Genomic DNA, 19927 nt, shown 5'->3' on the forward strand with positions numbered 1-19927 from the left:
GGTATTTCATGTGACACATAGTTTTGGGGAACGCATTCCTTTAGAAAAGCTACTATTAAGTTTAAGTGGAATGCGTGCCAGTGGGCTCATCAAAGGGTGTTATTCCACGCTGCATTCAAGCCCTTGGGGATTCTCATTATAATTAGCTTATGCCAGAAAGGCTGCCAACCTTTGTCCCTAAGAGCCAAGAGCAGGACGTGCAGTGTGCTTTCCTCTTGGCAATAAAGGTCTTTTCCCACTAAAAGTGCTTCCTTCTTAATAGAAGAAACAGTTTATGACTGACAGAAGGAGTCAAGCCAGGCCACAGGGAATGAGACAGCTCTCTGTATTGGAAACAAAAGGAGATAAAGCTTTGAGTACTCAGACATGGAGATGAAGAAATGTAGCATTATACATAACCGGACTTATGTTAGCCAACTTCAAAGATTCTGCCTTATTGCCCCTACCTAGCATCTTGACTTAAGCGTTTTAAGTGCATAACCTGTGCTCCCATCTGTGCAATTGGGTACATGGACTTGTTTCCTTGCTGCTGAGGGTGGGGCTAGGAAGCATGTCACTTAAGGGGTTTCTTCCAGATTACTGTTCTGTGTCCTCAACAGACTGGAAGGTCTGATACTCCTCAGGGGAAATCTGGCTTGTGACTCAGTTCAACCCTCAGATACAGCACAGTGGGGAACACTGGAATCCAGAGCATGGTGGTGTGTGTTGTCACTTTCATTCCAAGTAGAGTCCTAGGAACCATTCTCAATAGGATTTCTTTCCCTACGTTTTCAGTTCTGTGCATGTGTATGTTTTATGTGTCCCCCATGTTTGTGTACATGTGTCATTCCTCACAGTCCTTACATCTTTTCCTGGAAACAGGGATCCTACCTCTACCTCTCCTCTACTGAGGCTGCCAGTTTGATTTGTGGACTCTGAGTATCCAAATCAAGACCTGCTTTCCAGACAAGCACTTTACTTGCAGTCCTGTATATGTGTTCCCCCCCCAGACAGGGAGGTTGTCCTGGATTTCACTATGTAGACCAGGCTGGCCTCGAACTCACAGAGATCCCCCTGCCTCTAGCCCTTCCGAGTGCTGGGATTAAAGGAGTGCACTACCATCACCCATTTTCTGTGTGTGTTTTAATGAGTTTTTACCACAGTAAAACATAGTTTACTTCAAGACTTATTATGAAGTCTTTTTCTCCCTGTAATCTGTCAGCTCCTTCTCGGGACCAGCTTAACCTTCAGTGGTGGTCTCCTTAGGACCTTAGTTTCATGATTCTCACATTTCTCTGATTGTACATTCATAGCAGTTTCTTGTTTATTGTCTTTAGGCATTGGTTGACTTAAAATAAGTGAAGAATTCTCAAATCAGCTTATTTTTGCCTTAAAGTGGTGTTTACTTGTCTCGGATTTTACACACAAACACCAGATGCTTGCCACCAGTTCTTCCTAACCAACTTGGTTCTTTATCAGATAGTCAGTGTAGGTTAGTGTCTCACTCAAGTGTACAGCTGTTTTTAAAACATCAAAATTATTTGGATTTGTTTCCAAGTCAGAGTCCACACTGATCTGTCTTCCCTGGTGACATTCATTCTTGGAGTTCTGTGCCTCCTGTAGTTTCTTATGAATGAATGCAGGAGGTCAGTTATTTTAAGGTCTCCTCTGAAAGCTAGTTTGATTTGTGAATTTCTGTGTAGAAGATCAAGTTCAGAATTAAACTTTGGACAATTCAATTTTGAAAGGTTTTTGTGTGAAATGTTGAGATTTGAAATGAGTTTTTTGTCTTTTGCACTTAAAATTGGCTACATGGTAGATAGCATGATTTAGAGGGCTGAGCAATCTAGAAGTTTTTCATTCTCTTCATTTTGTTGGAGCAACCAAAATGGCTTTGGGCCTTATTTTTCTAGTTTCTTCCTTGAGAGGCATTTCTTTAACACGTTCGGTCTTAACTCCATTTTGTCTGTTGCTCACATTAATTGACTTGCCTTGATTTAGTCCACGAGTACCTCTTAACATCCCAGCTGGCCGGTCTAATTCTGCAGTGGTAGAATCCTCCTGCAAATCCAGGCACCTCAGTCTCCTCCCAGAGTGTTCTCATTTATTGAATTGTATTTCTTTCTTTTTTCATCTTGTGGCTTTTATTCCTATGGTGTGTTTTTACTGGTGTTTACAAAGATGGAAACTTCCAGATCATTGAGTAATTTCTTACAAAGATTTCTGGGAACCTGATATGTAAAAATGAGTTGAAAGTAGCGAAGTGCTGTGTGGTTGGCCAGCCAACCACTGATTCTCCGCCAAATTGCTGTGGCTCAAGAATTAATTTTGAAGCAGTCAACAATGGCTGACTTGACTCTGTGATGGCATTTATTGGGTTTCCTGGGAATTGAATCTGAATACCACCAGGAACATTTCAAAGAAATAGCAAGGAATCTTTGAAAATGTCCTCAGAATAGACAGTTTACATGACAATATTTTCTCCTGATTCGAAATTCCTAAAGCAGTGTTTCAGATATTCAAGAAGCTGTCGTTTTCTAAGATTCTAACTAAAGACAGTCACCCTCTGGCAGTAGAGTTCCTAGGCTCTGTAGTTCCCATCTCACGGATTAATATTTGAGGATTAGAAAGTTAGACAAGGGGGAAACAGTGACCAAGAGATGGATCAGGTGCTGTTGCAAATGATAGGGGTTTGAGACAAATTGGGAAATTTGAGTTCAAATTTTGTTTTGAACCTGCAGGACAAGGTGATGGAACATCTTCATCTCTTCGAGCTTAATTTAAAATGTGACACTTGTGATAAAAGTTACCAATTATAGTCTTCTGGGTCTCAAAATGAGCATTCCTGTTCCCCAAAAAGTTCAACCAACTATGCCCCTAAAGAAAACTGTAAGGGAAACTCAGTAATGAGCAGGCAGTTGTGCAAGGTACCCCAGATCATAAACAACTGCCAGTCTTGTGTCCAGGCTAAGGGAGCAGCCTGAGTCTGGCACCTTCAGGCAACCGTCCTCCACTGTTACAGCCTTTTGTGTACACCAGAGGGCAGAGCTGCTTGGCAGGGATAGAAGGGAAATAAGACTGGTTTTCCCAAGAGGCAGATAATGTGCCTAAGTTTAGAAGATATCATCTTGGAATGATGAAATGTGCAATCTTTGTACTCACAATTTTTTTTTTTTAAAGCTCATTGGAGACCCAGGAGTCCTCTGTTCTAGTTTAGACCTTTAAAAGTCTCCCTAAAGGCAAGTGTCAAAGGCTTGCTTAGTCACCAGCCTGTGGCACCGCTGGGATGTGGTGGACCTTTAAGTGTGGGACTTGGTGGAAGGCAGATCGTTAGGGTCATGCCCTTGAAGGGCATACTTGGACCTGGTCCCTTCCTCTCCTTTGCTTCTTGGCTGCCAGGGGACAAAGCCTCTTTTCTCTGCTGTACCCACTACCGTGTTTTCTCTTGCTACAAGCCTGGGCCAAAGGTCTCCAACAGTGTGCTAGTATAAACCTTTATAACAGCAGACTGATTTTAGATACTTTGAACAGAGGAATGGAAAGCTAACACACTGGCCATCATACAACTATTCTTCCTGTTTACTGCAGCTCTCTGGTCAGTCTGGAGTCCCTGCACACCAGCTTGTCACGGCTGTAGCACCTGCCCGAGGCAGTGGTACTTATACACAGGAGCATACCATAGCAGAAGTGCTGGGCGTGTGTGGTCAGCTGACTCAGCCCAGCCACTTCCACTGAGTAAGGACTTTGGACTTCAATTTAATAAGAACTATATTAGTTACCAAATTAATCAAGGCTTGGTGGTTTGTTGTCTTAAAGCTAAAGTTTCAGGAATGCATATCTAAAACTCTCAGACAATATGGGTGAATCTTGCATTGCGTGGCTAAATTAACACTAAATATAGACCACCAATTATGTGCTGGGCTAATGGGAGCACTTGTGAGGAGCAGCAGGAAGATCAAGAACAACTACAGAATTGGTAGGAAGTTTTGCTGTCATTGCTCCCGAATAGTTGTCTTTCACAGGCAACTGAGCAGTCAGTGCTCACATCTTTGTAAGTAATCTGCATGCATTTCCTTATTGAGACTGAAGGACGGTTCTTGAGTTCGTGGGGTTTTCACTGCATGTGCAATGTGCTTTTTGACTTCTTGTTGAAAAGATGTGGACTTGATTTTAAAAATTTGCTCCATGACTTTGCAGAGTGAACTCAGGAGTGCAGTTAACAAGTGGCAGTGACTCACTCAACAAAGCATGTGGTTAAGCTTTGAATTCAGTCTTAACTGTAAATAATTCTGAGTTTGTACCATGCAGTGTGGTATGAGTTATTTTTCTATTTTGATACAAACATGTGCAGGGCGGGGGGCGGGTGAGGGGGAGTACATTGAATTTTTTTTTGAGAGCCTTTTTTTGTCAGAATATCTATTGTTAGAAGAATCAAGCAACTATTAAATGACAAACGTTTCATCTGAAGCAGTGATTGAGAACACAGGAAAATGAAATTACTTACCTGTCTCAGCTCCAGGATTAGAAAGAGTTCCATTAAAAGGATGCTGCTTTGGCCATTGGTGAGTCAGCAGACCTACACATTGGAGTTGGGCAGGAGGGCTGAGTTAGTGTGACAGGGGATGGGTAATGACACTCCGCACCAGCCGTGGTGGTTGCTCCCAAATGCCCTCATTTCAGCTGCCAAAGATAGCAACCACTGGCGTCAACAGCTGTGGGTTCTGGATTTCAAGACATGTGACCTTGTATCCATTTACTGGCAGAGTCACTGGCAAGCCACCGGCAGGCTCGCAGAAGCCATGAGTCACCTCAGCCTGTTTTCTTTACTAGCTTGTCTTTCTATGTGTTGCAATACTGGAAAGGTACATTGAAATAAACATCCATTGACATTGTGAGCTCACTGTAAAGATTTTCTGTCAGAGCGCTCCATTATTTACTCCGTTGTCTTAGATTGAAAGAAATCCATAACAAATTTTATTACAGATTTTATTTTAAATCATGTGTGTTGGGGGGCACATGCTCACACCACAGTGTTTAGTGAGGTCAGAGGACAACCTGCAAACTTACAGGAGTCCGTTTCTCACTGAACCGAGTGAAGGAGACTGAATTCTGGCTGCCAGACTTAGTGTCATCTCTCCATCCGTTACATTCTTAGCATCACTTTCTTAGTCTGTGGCAAGGCTAGTAAATTTTATTAGCTGGACTCTGAAAACAGGACTTTGTAGCAATGATTTTTCTAGCTAGTCCTCTACCTTGTAAACCTTTTTTTTTTTTTTTCTTTCTCAATAGCAACAGCATTCCTGAGGGTGAAATAGAAGCTCGAGGATATTAAGTCAGCTTCAGAAATGAACTGTGCTCCGTTACCATGCCCAAAATAGAAGCTGTCTTTGCAACAATGATCCGGCCACCTGACACAGACAGCTTTTTTTTTTTTTTCCTGGTCCAAAAGGAAAAAAAAAAGTAGTGTTTGAGATAATAGGTGCACAGAGATGAGGAGACAGAAAGAAAACACTTGTAGGCTGGCTGAGGGCTAGGTGTCTAGGCAGCCATCAGCACTCGAGGGCCTGCTTATCAGCCAAGGGGTGAGCTTTGCTTTCTAGTGCACATTCATTTGCTGCTGCTGCTGCGTTTGCTTTTAGTGGTATCATGTCACATCATTCCCTTCGGACTGCTCCGTGGAATATACTTGAAATTCAATCATTTCACTACTTAACGTGTTCTGTGATGCCCCAATGCATGCGGTGCATTGTGTATGTTTTCCAATTAAAAATTCAGGAAAATGGAAACAGTTTGGATTCATGAAAAAAAGAACTAGTGCATGACTTTCTGATTATAGAGGGTTTCTTAGGTAGGGATCTATGAATGTTTTACACAAGTAACACTAAATTGTAGGTGCCACTGGGGAAATCACTGGATTTTTATTATTTTAAAGACTTTTATTTTTTACTTATTATTATTATTATTATTATTATTATTATTATTATTGTGTGTGTGTGTGTGTGTGTGTGTAAGCCACATGTGTGTAAGTACTTACAGAGGCCCAAGGAGGAGGCCAGATCCCCTAGAGCTGGAGTTAAAGGTGGTTGTGAACTGCATGGTCTCAGTGCTGGGAACCAAACGCAGGTCCTCTGGAAGAGCAGCATACATCCCTAACAGCTGAGCCATTTCTCCAGCCCTGAAGCTTTCGATTCTTTTTTTAAATTATTTATTTTGTGTACATTGGTGTTTTGCCTGTATGAATGAAGTCTTTATGAGGGTATTGGGTCCCCTGGAACAGGAGTTAGGGACAGTTGTGAGCTGCCATGTGGGTGCTGGGAATTGAACTCAGGACCTCTGGAAGAGTAGTCAGTGCTCTTAACCTCCGAGCCATCTCTCCAGCCCGAAGCTTCTGATTCTTGATAGCGTAGTTTAAGTGTGTGATACTTTCCAGGTTTTCTGTGGCTATATTAGCACCCTTTCCCCATTTAGTCTCTCCCATCTCTGTAGTCATTTTCATTCTGTGGGTCTTAAAAGAAATCTCTTCAAGAGGATGGTATCAGGAAAATAATCTTTGCTACCTATAGGCAGGCACAGCATTTACAGCTCCTCCTACTCCCCCTAAGAATTATTTTAGTTAGGTATGTGTGTGTCTAAGTATGTGTGTGCAGGTGCCCAAGAAGGCCACAAGAGGGAGCTGGAGCCCCTGGAGCTGGAGTTACAGTTGATTGTGAGCCCCCAGACTGTGGTGCTGAGAACTGCACTCAGGTCCTCTGCAGGAGCAGCACTCACCAGAACACTGAGCCATCTCTCCAGTCCCCAACGCCTTCTAGACCCCCAGACCTTATATTAACTCACTTTATGGAAAGAAAAAAACTTTCTTAGTCATTTAATTATGTTTTGGTAGCCTTCTTTTCACAACTTTAAATGGCCCAGGATCTCTTATTATGTTAGATTGTGTGTGTGTGTGTGTGTGTGTGTGTGTGTGTGGTGTATGTGTGGTGTCTGTGTGTGGGGGGGTGGGGGTAGGTGTATTGTGTGTGTGTGTCTGTGTGTATTGTGTGTGGTGTGTGTGTGTGTGTTGTGTGGTGTGTGTGTGTGGGGGGGGTGGGGGTGGGTGTATTGTGTGTGTGTGTGTGTGTGTGTGGTGTGTGTGTGTGTGTGTGTGTGTGTGTGTGTGTGTGTTTGGTACATGTAGGCAGAAGGTCAGTGTCAGATGTCTTCCGCTATCACTCTCCACATTATGTTTGAGACAGGATCTCTCACTGAACCTGGAACTTACCACTTTGGCTAGACTGGCTGGCCAATGAACTCCTGTGACACGCTTGTCTCCACCACCACCCATCACCAGGGCTGTAGATAGGCACTGCTGCATCCAGTTTTTTTATGCTGGAGATGTGAAGTCAGGACCTCATGGTTGTGCAGCAAGCACTTTACACACAGAGTCATCTCTCCAACTGTGTACTGAAGAGATGTTCCTGCAGACTTGACTAGCCTCCTCAGGCTTTTCAATGTGGAAGCTGTGCTGTTGTGAGAGAACACCTCAGCTTTAAAAGTATTTATTACAGAGCAGGAGCAATGGCTCAGTGGTTAAGAATACATACTGCTCTTCCTGAGGAGCTGAGTTTGATTTCCCAGCAACCACATCAGGCAGCTTCCAACTGCCTGTAACCCCAGCTCCAGGTGATATATATAAAAAAAAGTAATTGTTACATAAATGATCTCAGCTTCTTGGGAGCCAGACGGAAGAGATCAGTTCCCAGAACTATCAAGATTCCTCTCTTGCTGGGCAGTGGTGGTGCACACCTTCAAGCCCAATGCTCCAGAGGCAGAGACAGGCAGATCTCTGAGTTCAAGGCCAGCATCATCTACAGAGACAGCTCCAGAATAGCTAGGGCTATATAGAGAAACACTGCCTCAAACAACAGAAATTAAAAAAAAAAAAGATTCTTCACTTTAAGGGCTGAAGAGATGGCTCCGCAGTTAGTGTACTTGCTACTCTTGCAGAGGACCTGGGTTCAGATCCAATCAACTACCACATTGTAGTTGACAACTATCCCTAACTCTAGTTCCAGGAAATCCAACTGTCTTTTCAGGCTTCCTTGGGCACCAGGCATACATGTGGTGCACATACACACATGCAAGCACATAAAATATAAAAAAAAACCCAGAAAATAAAAAATAATCATATCTGTGTAATAGCCCCAGTTGCCCGGGGCTTTGTAGGCTAGGCTGGCCTTGAACTCTTTGAGATCAACCTGCCTCTGCCTCTGCCTCTCTGCCTCCTGAGTGCTGAGATTAAAGGTGTATGTGACCATGCCCATCACATTGACAGTTCCTTTCCTTAGTGCCTATATTTGCTAAGGTTTTGTCCTGGGAAGCCACAGCAAGCACCTAATGGCTAAAGGATACATCTGAGGGCAAGGACGCATGCCAAACTGGAGAAAATACAAAAATTGCCATTAGTCTTTTTACGTTATTTTTTTTTAAAGATTTTATTTATTATGTATACAACATTCTGCTTCCATGTATATCTGTACACCAGAAGAGGGCAGCAGATCTCATAACGGATGGTTGTGAGCCACCATGTGCTTGCTGGGAATTGAACTCAGAACCTCTGGAAGAGCAGTCAGTGCTCTTAACCTCTGAGCCATCTCTCCAGCCCCCTTTTTTATGTTATTTATGGTGTTAATGTGGGAGCAGTGCTTGAGTGCCAGGCGTTCATGCGGAGGTCAGAGGACAACTCTGCAATTCTGTTCTTTCCTTCCACCACAGGGATTTCTGAGTTCCAACTCGTGGTCAGGCTGGTGGCAAGTACATGATTGCAATTTTGTGTTAAATTAGGAAAGTAGGGAGCTGCAAACCTGGCTTACAGGTTAAGAGCTCTGGATGCTTTTCCAGACAATCTGAGTTCAATTCCCGGCACCCACATGGCAGCTCACAACTGTCTGTAACTCCGTCCTAGGAGATCTGGCTCCCTCACATGGACATACTTGCAGGCAAAACACCAGTGCACATAAAATAATAAATAAATGATTTTAAAAAATTAGCAAAGTACAAGGGTTATCTTTTCGTCTGTCTGCCTGTCTTTGTGTTCATTTGTTAACTAGCTTGTTTTGTCTTTATAATTGTAAGTAGTATTTTGCAGAAAGGACTTGAAGCATGTCGAACTAGGAACCATCTAATAAGAGAGACACATTTCAAAAGACAATTATGAAATAAAATTCAGACCAGGGAAAATAAGATGAAGTGGGAAGCTGAGGAGGAGGAAAGAGCATTGCAGGTACACATGTAAGAGCTGCTGGGCACAGTTGAGTCTGGCACCCAGAGGCCAAAGAATAGCCACTACGGAGGCCCACCAAGGACATACTTCCTTCTAGACCCAGCCTTGCTAGCCTCTAGCACAGCGTTTGTGGACAATGGCGGCTTATATGCCTGTTGCTCTTCCTGCTGCTCTGGCTTATGCAGTTCCTCTGCCTATTCTTCCTGATGGTGGCATTTTCTTTCAGGGACAATGACTCACTCCTCCCAGGATGCCCGGCCTCATGGCATCCACGAAGAAGGGAAACTCTATGTTGTGGATTCCATAAATGACTTAAACAAACTCAATCTTTGTCCGACAGAATCGCAGCATCTATTCGGTATGTATGGTCCTGCAAGTGTTCCAGGCCACCATGGCTTTGGGACTTCCTCAAAATATCAAGGGCATGGGGGCTGTGTTTCATGTGGCGGGGGCAGGGTGTGCATCAGCGATCACTGGGCACTAGAAATGTTATTTATCGTTAAGCAGGTTTTCGTTGTATGCTCCTAATCCTTCACAGGATTATTGACTTTTTTGGCAAGATCTGAACTCTTCAGTATTCCTGAGAGAAGCAAGGCATACTGGCCCATGCTTGTAATTCCAACACTTGGACGGCTGAGGCCGGAGAATCATAAATTTAAGGTCAGCCTGCGCTATAACAGGTAGTTCCTGGTAGCCTGGTTGCATAGCAAGAGCCCACTTCATGTCCTTTTTTTTCTTTTAAAACTCCTGGGGAGCCGGGCAGTGGTGGCTCACGCCTTTAATCCCAGCACTCGGGAGGCAGAGGCAGGTGGATCTCTGTGAGTTCGAGACCAGCCTGGTCTACAAGAGCTAGTTCCAGGATAGCCTCCAAAGCCACAGAGAAAACCTGTCTCGAAAAACAAAAACAAAAAACAAAAAACAAAACTCCTGGGGAGTGGGACAGTGGTGGCGCTCACCTTTAATCCCAGCACTTGGGAGGCAGAGGCAGGCCTCTGTGAGTTCAAGGCCAGCCTGGTCTTCAGAGCGAGCGCCAGGACAGCCAAGGCTGCTGCACAGAGAAACCCTGTCTCGAAAAACAAAAACAAAACAACCACCACAATAACCACCTTCTGGGGGAAGAATCTTACAGTGTTTTTGTCACTGGGCAGGGTGGAGGCGTCCGTGTCAGCCTGCTGTATGGCTTTGATTAGGAGGCTGAAGCTGTTGAAAGGATGGGACACGGGGTGTACTTGATTAGATAATCAAGCAGGGCAATGTGTGGGATCAATTCAGAGAGGAGAATGTAAAATGTAATCCAGCAATCTCCCTACCCTAGGGGCTCACAGCTCTTACTCAACTTTATCTGAGCGTTATTAGGCACCTAAGAGTTACAAAATAGCTAATGAAAGGCAATTCCCAGCGCAAAGTGTTGAGAAGAGCCTCACTCCTAGAGCAAATCTATCCTGGAAATAGCTTTAAGAAACCAAAATACCCCAGGGCCTCTTTTGTCTAACGGATTTGGACCTAAGTGATTATTCTGATAATAAAAACAGTTTCCTGAGAGATGCCACACAGTGTTTGGTTTTCCACACAGGGAAGGCATCACAAACCCAGCTCCATTTAGATCACTGAGGAGACGGGCAGCAGCTCCTCCATCAATTTCCATTCTATTTCCAAAGAATAATTCATGCCCCTTCTACTCCACAGTTAACAGTTTCCAAAGAACCTTCCAAACAGGCCCAAGGACATAGCTTAAGCCTACTCATCTTTTGAATTCAAACAGAGAAGGTAAACAGATCCAAAATTGCTCTGCCAAAGGCATCCCTAATGAAGAAATCACTTTCCAGAGCTGTCCAGGGAAAAAGTATGCCATCACATCTCTTGGTGTGGTTCTGAGATTCTGTTGCTTTCTTTCCTATTAGCTTTAGAGGAGAAAATCCCAAACACTGGTACAAACCCAGGAAATGGAAGCCGAGGTCTGTTTTTTGTGGGGCTGCTCCTGGTGTTGACAGTCAGCCTAGCTTTGGTCTTCTTTGCCATCTTCCTAATAAGTAAGTACTTCAGGCAGGCTTGCCTCTATTTGTGTGTGTGTGTGTGTGTGTGTGTGTGTGTGTGTGTGTGTGTGTGTGTGTGTCCTTCTGTATCTAGCCAGCACTTTCTGGCCATCAGAATTTCCAGGAAAAGCCAGGGGGAGATTCAGTGTCTTAAGCGCACCTTGTTACTCCTGGATAGGGTCTTTGAGCACAAGTCCACAGCATGCTCCACAATGCTAGGTCACATTTATGTTAAATATTTATATAAGCTTTTAATTTGTCACTTGGAGCCCCAAATTGTACACAACATATCCTACTTAATTTTAGTTTCCTTTACTCATTACATAGATTTCTTCATTACATCTAGATGTAACATATATTTTCATGAGGTTTTACACTCCCTGCATGTTTCCTCATTTGCATATCATCCAAGAGGTCAGTTCAGAGTAACCACGACTCAGGCTGATGACCAGAGTCAGTGCTGGGGATGTGAGAGCAGGTTACTTCTTCCCTGTGTGGGGCTAGCTTCTGTCCTGTCCACTCTTGACCTGAGAGATAACATGTCATACCTTTAATTGGTGACATGGAGGCTTTCCCACATTCGTTCCTCAGTGTAGAGATCCCTAAGAGGATTCCTGTCAGCCTCCTGTCTGCTTTGGATAGCAGGAGAGGAACTGCCTACCTGCAGTGTGTGTGTGTGTGTGTGTGTGTGTGTGTGTGCACACGTGCCACAATTCTCTCTCAGATGACCCTTTTATACTATATTTGGAGTTATTGCTATTCTCTTCCATACCACAGAAAGCTTCAAGGAGTGAGGATAGGGAGGGCCTTATCCTTTGTTGTTGTGTTGTTGTTTGGTTTTTTGAGACAGGGTTTCTCTGTATTGCTTTGGAGGCTGTCCTGGAACTTGCCCTGTAGACCAGGCCGGCTTCAAACTCACAGAGATCCACCTGCCTCTGCCTCCTGAGTGCTGGCATTAAAGGCGTGTGCCACCAACGCCTGGCTCCTTTTTGTTTTAATTTTTATTTCATGTGCATTGGTGTTCTGCCTGCATGTATGTCTATGTGAGGGCATCTGATCTTTGGAACTAGAGTTACAGACAGTTGTGAGCTGCCATGTGGTCGCTGGGAATTGAATCTGTGTCCTCTGGAAGAGCAACCAGTGCTCTTCACCACTGAGGCATTTCTAAGGCCCAGAGAGAGTATTATGTTTAACATCATTTTGACTGGAAGCTTAGGTCCTTCCATCCTGTCTTTTCTTCTGCCCTTTCATATATGGTATCTGTTTTTTGTTTGTATATTTATTTATTTGAGACAGGATTTCACTACATAGGCAAGGTTGGGCTTGAATTTGAGACCCTTCTGCCCAGCTTCCTGAGTTCTGGATTACAGGCACGAGTCACCATGCCTGCCTTGCCTTCAGCACTTTTAAATGAGAACTGTTGCTCGATGTCTCTGCAAAGCCTCTTATTTAAGCTCCTTCCGGAGCAGAGGAGGTGGAGGTGTCGATCGTGAGGAGACTCCTTTGGGTGTCTGAGGCTGGGTGTATGAGAAGAGATGTTGTGTGACTTTTCCTGTGAGGCCACGAAAAAAATGTCTGTTCTCTGCACCCTGATGGAGCTAAATGACGGCACTCCAGCTCAGCTTGGTGAGCCAATGAGTCTACTGAGATTATGTATTTATATTATCACTCACTAAGGTGTATTAGTTACTTTTCTGTTGCTGTGATAAAACACAACAAAAGACAACTTAAAGCAAAGGGAACTTGGGATCTCTAAAAGACCACTTAGGAGATGTGCAGTAGAGCATCCGCCAATTTTGATCACCCCTCTGGGGTAATATGCAAATGAGACCTAGCATTGCAGGAGCATGCCATGGACTTGTGCCTAAGGACCCTCTCTTGGAGCAGTAAAGTGCCTTAAGACACTGGGTGTCAGAGGGAGAACAGCCCACCATGCTGGAGAGATATGGTGGCAGGAGCAGGAATCTGAGAGGTCACATCTTTCACCACAAATGTGAGAGGGAACTGGTGATTTGATGAGGACATAAACTCTCAGTGCCCACCCCCAGTGATGTACCACCACTAATGGGGCTCCACCATCTAAACATCTCCAAACAGCCCACCAAGGGACCGAGTGTTCACACACATGAGCCAACCATGAGTACCTCCATGGCCGATTGCATCACCAGGAAGCCCACTGTAGCACCGGTGGCCGCTTGAAAAAGCTGCATCCTAGGAGCTTCCTGTATGTCTTGTAGGAAGCTCCACCAGGCAGTCTCTTTTCCCAGCAGCTGCTCACTGATTTCTCCTTGGGGAGGAGCCTTGTGAATCCTGAGCCTTGAAGGTTGTGAACCTTCCTCCTTCAGCCAGAAAGGAATGTTTCAACATGGAGGAAATAGCCACACGACAGTCCACCTCATCCTCTGGCTCTCCTCGTCTTTCTCCTCTTTTGACTGGCTGTCACTGCTCCTCCTTTAAAAAAAAAAAAAGTTACTTTTCTTTTAATTTATGCGTATGTGTGTGCAGATGACCTTGGAGTCGAGAATTTCCTGAATTGGTAGTTACAGATGGTACAACATGAGTGCAGGGGATAGAACTCTGCTCTGCTAGAACAGCAATGCTCTTAACCACTGAGCCACCTCTCCAATCCCCCTGCAGTCCCCAGGCACTTACTTCTTTTTGTCCCCTCTTCTGTGGTGTTCCGTGTGCCTCAGAGGGGATAAAAGGCATTGTGTTCACCTCTTCCCCGGAAAAGCCATACAACAAGGGATGATGTTCAATTGCTTCCTTTCCTCCCAGCTTAGTTCCTTTTCCATTTACAAGCAGCCAGGTGAATTATCCTTGCAATAATGTAACCTTGTAGCTAGCTATCGATTTGGGGAGGGTCAGCAATTGAACCCACAGGGCCAAAAGAGATAATATGTTCTTATTCTGAAATGTTAGCCCAACATAAATGAATGATCTGCCCATTGTCCTGCCATGCCTAACTGCAGGTAATGACCCAATTAAACTAGAAAGATATTTTAGAGATATCTATAGACAGCTGAGTGACCCAAAGGAAAACCTGACTTCTGTGGGATAAGTGGAAGAATAAGAGAAGCAACAATAACAAGTGTTTTATATGAGGTATGTAGTCCTAGGTACCACACACTGAGTGGTACCTGATAGCTGTCTGTCAAAAGCCTCCCGATAACTGTGTAGTATAGGGTCTAAATTTTTAAAAATAATACTGAGGAGTGAACCTAGGGCTTTGTGCATATGAGGCAACTTTTTTTTTTTTTTTGCCATAAAACTGGATTGCTAGCACCCTCCTTTGCTTTTTATTTTGAGACTCACTAGACTGCCTTAAAATCACTGGGAAGTCCAGTTAGGCTGCTGAATCTGTGATCCTCCTGCCTCAACTTTCTGAGTAGCTGGAATTACTGAATGACATTACCATGCCTGGCTAGGTCCTATCATTATCTCCAGTTTACTGTTGATGACCCTGAAACCTCATATGCTCAAGGTGATGGAGCTAATAAGAGCAATTCAGGACTCACAGGCACTGATGTAAAATATAAGGCCTGGCATGAATGTCACTGTCTCTGTTTTTAAGACTATTTAATATTTTATATGTATGAATGTCTTGATTGCATGTACGTACATGTGCCATGTGCATGTCTGGTGTCGGTGAAGGCCAGAAGAAGGCATCGGTCTTCCTGGACTGGAATTATAGACGGTTGTAGGCCACCATAGGAAGTGAACTTGGGTCACCTGCAAGAACCATAAGCTCTCTGAACTGCTAACACATCTCTCCAGCGCCCCCCCCCGCCCTCTTTTAAAATTGAATTTATTTGAGGGGGCCATGGTAGCACAGGCTTCAACATGGGGTGGGGGTTAGGGTGGAAAGATCAGAAGCTCAAAGATTATTCTTGGCTATGCAGCAAGGTGCTGGAGAGATGGCTCAATGGTTAAGAGCTCTTGTCTAGCTAGGCAACTCCAGTTCTCTCTGGGTTTCCGGGTGCTTCTCGGTGTTCAGCTGAGCATCTTCATAGGGCTCCCTCTGCTGGCTATGCTGTAACAGTCTGTTTTCCACTTGAAAGTTCAGACAGGAAACGAGATGGAGGATGTGTCAAGAAGGCTGACAGCTGAGGGAAAGGACATAGATGATCTTAAGAAAATCAACAGCATGATCGTAAAGCGGCTCAACCAATTGGACTCGGAACGGAACTGAAAGGATTTTCCCCAAGAGTGGCCACGGATGCCTGGAGCTTCTCACTTGCCTGGAAAGTACGTAGGTTAAGGACTGAGAAAGTGAACTTCAGGCAGCAGATCTGGTCTGTTATACGGGCTGGTTCAAGGACCGGAATCGTTCCTAGGCAAGCCAGAAAGTGGTGAACTTGATTCAGGCTCATTTCCTGCTAACCGGTTGCTTCAGCTTCAGTGGGGTTAGGGTGGTGGGGGCGAGCATGGAGAAGAATCAACAGCATGCAGCTGCTTACAGAAAAGGAGCTTGGTTTAGAAGACTTCCAGTGCTCTACTGAGGTCTATGATGCCTCCGGCACCTGTGCAGATTCCAGGGAATCCACGGAACTGTCTTTGTTGGAGGCGAACCAGGTGGTCACTCTTTTCAGTAGCACACTTTGTTCTATTGGGGTGACACACTTGGACGACAGCTTTTGAGCGCTGCTGTGTGTGTCGTGAAGCTGAGGGACAGAAGGGAAAGCCTACTATAGTCTACCACTATTTCCTGAGCTCCTGCTTTGTGAAAATCATCCGACTCCAGAGATACTCCCATGCACCTTTGGAAAAAGGCAATTAAGTCTATTTATGTATAATTTATAAGCCCTGATAGGTTTGCCATGAAAAAAATCCCTTGATACCCTGCTCATGACTTTGGAAGAAACTGACTAGGTTTGTGGTCTTTGCTAAATTAGAGTAGAAAATTGTGTATTTGGAAGCTTTCTTGTTTTAGTACACAAGAATAGGGTATGCTGTATATGATAATATGGGGCAAAATAAGTGAGTTTAAAAGCATGAGTTTTTATTTAATTAAAATACACTGTTGTGAGTCAGTTGAAAAATTATTGTGATTTTTTCCTATTTTGGTTTATTCGAAACATTTGAGTTTACCTGAAAATGAAGCAAGTGCAAAAACACATCTTGAATAATAATAGATGATGGAATAAACATAAACAATTTTACTTTTGTTATTTATTATTTTTGCACTAAAATATTTATATTGCATACTTTTTCTTAAAATTGATCAATATCATGCAGATCATTAAAAAATACAAAATTTTGAGCCAGGTGGTGGTGGCACACAACTTTAATCCCAGAACTTGGGAGGCAGAGGCAGGTGGATATCTGTGAGTTTGAGGCCAGTCTGGTCTACAGAGAGAGCTCCAAGACAGCCAGGGATACACAGAGAAACCCTGTCTCGAAAAACCCCCATATAGTGTGTTTACTGGAAAATTCTGTTATGGCAAAAGTCTCTTGTCATAAGGATTTATTTTAAAATTGTTTCAGAAACTAGAAGATCTGATGCAACAGCTCCAAGAAAATATTCATTTCTTTCTGCTTACTCTTGTGCCCTTTCTCTTTCTACTTACATAGTGGACATTTTTATGCGAAGTAATAAACAATCTTTATTCCAAAACATTGTGAACTTTACAATGTAAAGCATTATAAAAATCATTTTTAAAAAACGTAGGTTATGGGGATCAAACTCATGCTGGCAATTAAAGTGCTTTACTGACTGAACCATATCTCCCGCCCCTGAAAGTCATTTTATTCTTCTTAGCCCAGCTTGTATTGTACAGATGAAAGCACAGTGACCCCTCTGGCAGTCACAGTCTGAAAAATACCACAGCTTTTAGCATGTGCTCACAAATCGAGAACTTCTATTGACATATTAAAAGTTTTGGTGGGGCCAGTGAGCTGGCTCAGCACAGAAAGGTACTTGCCAAATCTGATGACCGGAATTCAATCCCCAGAACTCAAATGATGCAAAGACAGAGAACTGACTCCTGCAAGTTGTCCTCTGACTCATGTGTGCATGGGCTCATGCGTGTCTGCATAGACAGACAAAGGGACACACGCGCGCGCGCGCGCGCGCGCGCGCGCGCGCATACACACACACACACACACAGAGATCAGATTTTTAAAAAATGTATTGGCTGGCCACATGTAGTCTGAGCGCAGCAAAACACAGCAGGTAAAGACATGGAGTATGGTGATATATTATTTATGATTTAATAAAGCTTGCTTTAGAGTTCAGGATGCAAAGTAAGTCACAAGCTATAGAGGTCAGGGAATGGTGATGCACACGTTTAATCCCAGCAGTCACACTAGTTAGCTGTAGCAGCTGGGCAGTGGTGGCACACACCTTTAATCCTGGGACTCAGGAGATACAGACAGACGGATCTCTGTGAGTTCAAGGCCACCCAGGGCTACAATAGAGCAAATCAGTCAAAAAGAGAATTAGAGTTTATGCCTTTAATCCCAGCCCTAGAGAGGCATAAAAGACAGGAGCCCAGTTTCTCAGGCAGCATTCTGAGATTTAGTCTCTAGCCATGTTGAGGAGAGCATAGAAGTTTGAGTGAATCTGAGGAGCCGTGAAGTCGGGAGCAGTTTGAGGATCGCCCCTTTGGTTTGAGATGAGGTAAAGGTGAGAGCTAGTGGCCAGCGGCTTTGCTTTTCTGATCTTCAGCTTGAACCCCAGTATCTCTCTCTGGGTCTTTTATTAAATTGTGCTACCATGGAGCTGGCAGCAATAAGGATATGGGACTGGCGATCTAACCTAACAATTCAAATCCTGGTGTCACTACTGACTGTGACTTTGGGAAAATAATTACTAAAATTGGATGCCTATAAATTCATTTGATGGTATTATTATGAGACTTACGAAGGAATTGAAAGTGTTTGAAATAGAGTGAGTACTAGCTAGTGTTGCAGTTATGACTGTTAAAGTGATGGAATGCACTATAGAAATAAACTTATGTGGGTAAACACTGTCTGTTGGCAAAGACCTAATTACTTTTGAATGTTATTTAAGATCATGATAGCATCAGGCATAGGATGAAAGGTACTGTTTCCGGAGGTGACTGGTATGAGGTTTCTTGTTTCCCTAGTGATTTAGTTTGGAGACCATTAGGGTCTGCTGTTGCCTGCTCTAGATGGAATCAAAACCTGTCTCTATCAATGACTTGACTACAAGGTATGTGTGTGTGGGGGGCAGAATATTAAAAGCAAAAGAGTAGAAAAGAAATAGAAGGGATTGGTGACATGTGCCTTGATGGGAAAATAAAGGAAAGTTTAAATGTCCTCTTATAGCTGTGATTAGAAGATGGCATAGATTTTATGACACCAGGTCCTGTGATATGTGCTTTCTCTTTACTCACACGGATCCTGGCAGGGCCCTCTTTCAGACCTTGCCATAGCAACTCCCTGCAGCAAGCCTGGCTCAGCCAAGGCTCACCATGCTTTGTGTGACACCTGAAGGCCATCTGCGTGGGGGCTATCTATAACTAGGAGGGCTGTGTAGCCAGAACTGTTGGTGGTCATCAATCTCCAAAGCATCTTTTGTAAAAACAAACAAATCAAAGAAAATCAGGTTTAAAAGGAATACAAATCCTGGGACAGAACAATGGCTCAGAAGTTAAGAGCATGGGCTGTTCTTCTCGAAGACCAAGGTTTGATTCCCAGCACTCATATGGAGGCTCACAATCATTTGCAACTCCAATCCAGGAGCTTTGATGCCCTCTTCTGGCTTCTGCAGGCCCAGCACACATGTGGTACACAGAGCTACATTCAGGCAAAACACCCAAATGCATAAAATAAAAATAAATTGTTTTTAAAGAAGTATGATCTCAATATAAATGGTAATTGGTTAACTGAAGCCAGTGATAGTCATACATCATGAATTGAGGCAAGGAAGTGATCAAGACGAAAATAACACGTTGTAGATAGTGAGGAAGGGCTGGGCAGTTATAAAGGGGAGGGCAACTTTAAGAGTAGAGACTATCTTGCATTCAGTTCAGATTTTTTTCTTTTCTTTTTAGTGAATATGTGTGAGTATTCATATGCATGCATTTCTGTAGCGTGTCTGTAGACCGGAAGTGAACCGCCAGTGTCACTCCTGCCTACCCTGCGCAGCCCAGTTTACCACACTCTGTGTGACACCTGCAGGCTACTGAGGTGTGGGGCTACCTGTGGACCCTGACTACCTAGGGTCTCTCACTAGTTTGGAGTTCACCAAATGGGCTCGGCTGATGGGCCAGTGAGTTCCAGGGGTCTTCCTGTCTTCACAGCCACACAGCTAGGATTACAGGTATGCCACATGCCCAGATTGTTAGCAAGGGTTCTAGTTTTTGAACTCAGGTCCCCGTGTTTCACAACAAGTGCTTTTCTGACCAAGGTAGCTCCTCAGCCCTTTGTTTAGTTTTCTAAAATAATTTTTAAAAAACGCCTAGGGATTTTTCTATAGCCACTTGCTTTTTGTTCAGCCGTATGAACAAAAGGACGACGGCAAATAAGAGTAGAGAAAGCAGCTGTGCCACAGAATACAGATCCTACCTCTAAGAGTTTGTCATCTTTCTAGGTGGAGGAAGACGGAAAGATTTCATGGCCTGGAGAATGAATGGGACTGTGTCTTTGTTACTGTTCTATTACTGTGAGGAGATACTTGTGACCACAG

General features: G+C 43.8%; 1 protein-coding gene across 2 annotated transcripts; it reads left to right on the forward strand.

The window, feature by feature from the left end:
* The first annotated feature begins 23 nt into the window (after positions 1-23).
* Positions 24-16492, forward strand: Lsmem1 (leucine rich single-pass membrane protein 1). 2 transcript variants are annotated; one of them, XM_027419732.2, is made up of 4 exons: positions 24-4030; positions 9465-9596; positions 11140-11268; positions 15333-16492. In XM_027419732.2, exons 1-4 carry the CDS (start codon positions 3904-3906, stop codon positions 15461-15463), a joined length of 519 nt encoding a protein of 172 aa, XP_027275533.1. In that variant the 5' UTR covers positions 24-3903; the 3' UTR covers positions 15464-16492. The 2 variants fall into 2 exon arrangements, with proteins under 2 accessions (XP_027275533.1, XP_027275534.1); XM_027419733.2 differs by lacking the exon at positions 24-4030 and adding an exon at positions 4384-4541 and having other exon boundaries at positions 15333-16491.
* The last annotated feature ends 3435 nt before the right edge of the window (positions 16493-19927 follow it).

This window comes from Cricetulus griseus, chromosome 5 (assembly GCF_003668045.3).
Source record: "Cricetulus griseus strain 17A/GY chromosome 5, alternate assembly CriGri-PICRH-1.0, whole genome shotgun sequence".
Lineage (NCBI taxonomy): Eukaryota > Metazoa > Chordata > Mammalia > Rodentia > Cricetidae > Cricetulus > Cricetulus griseus.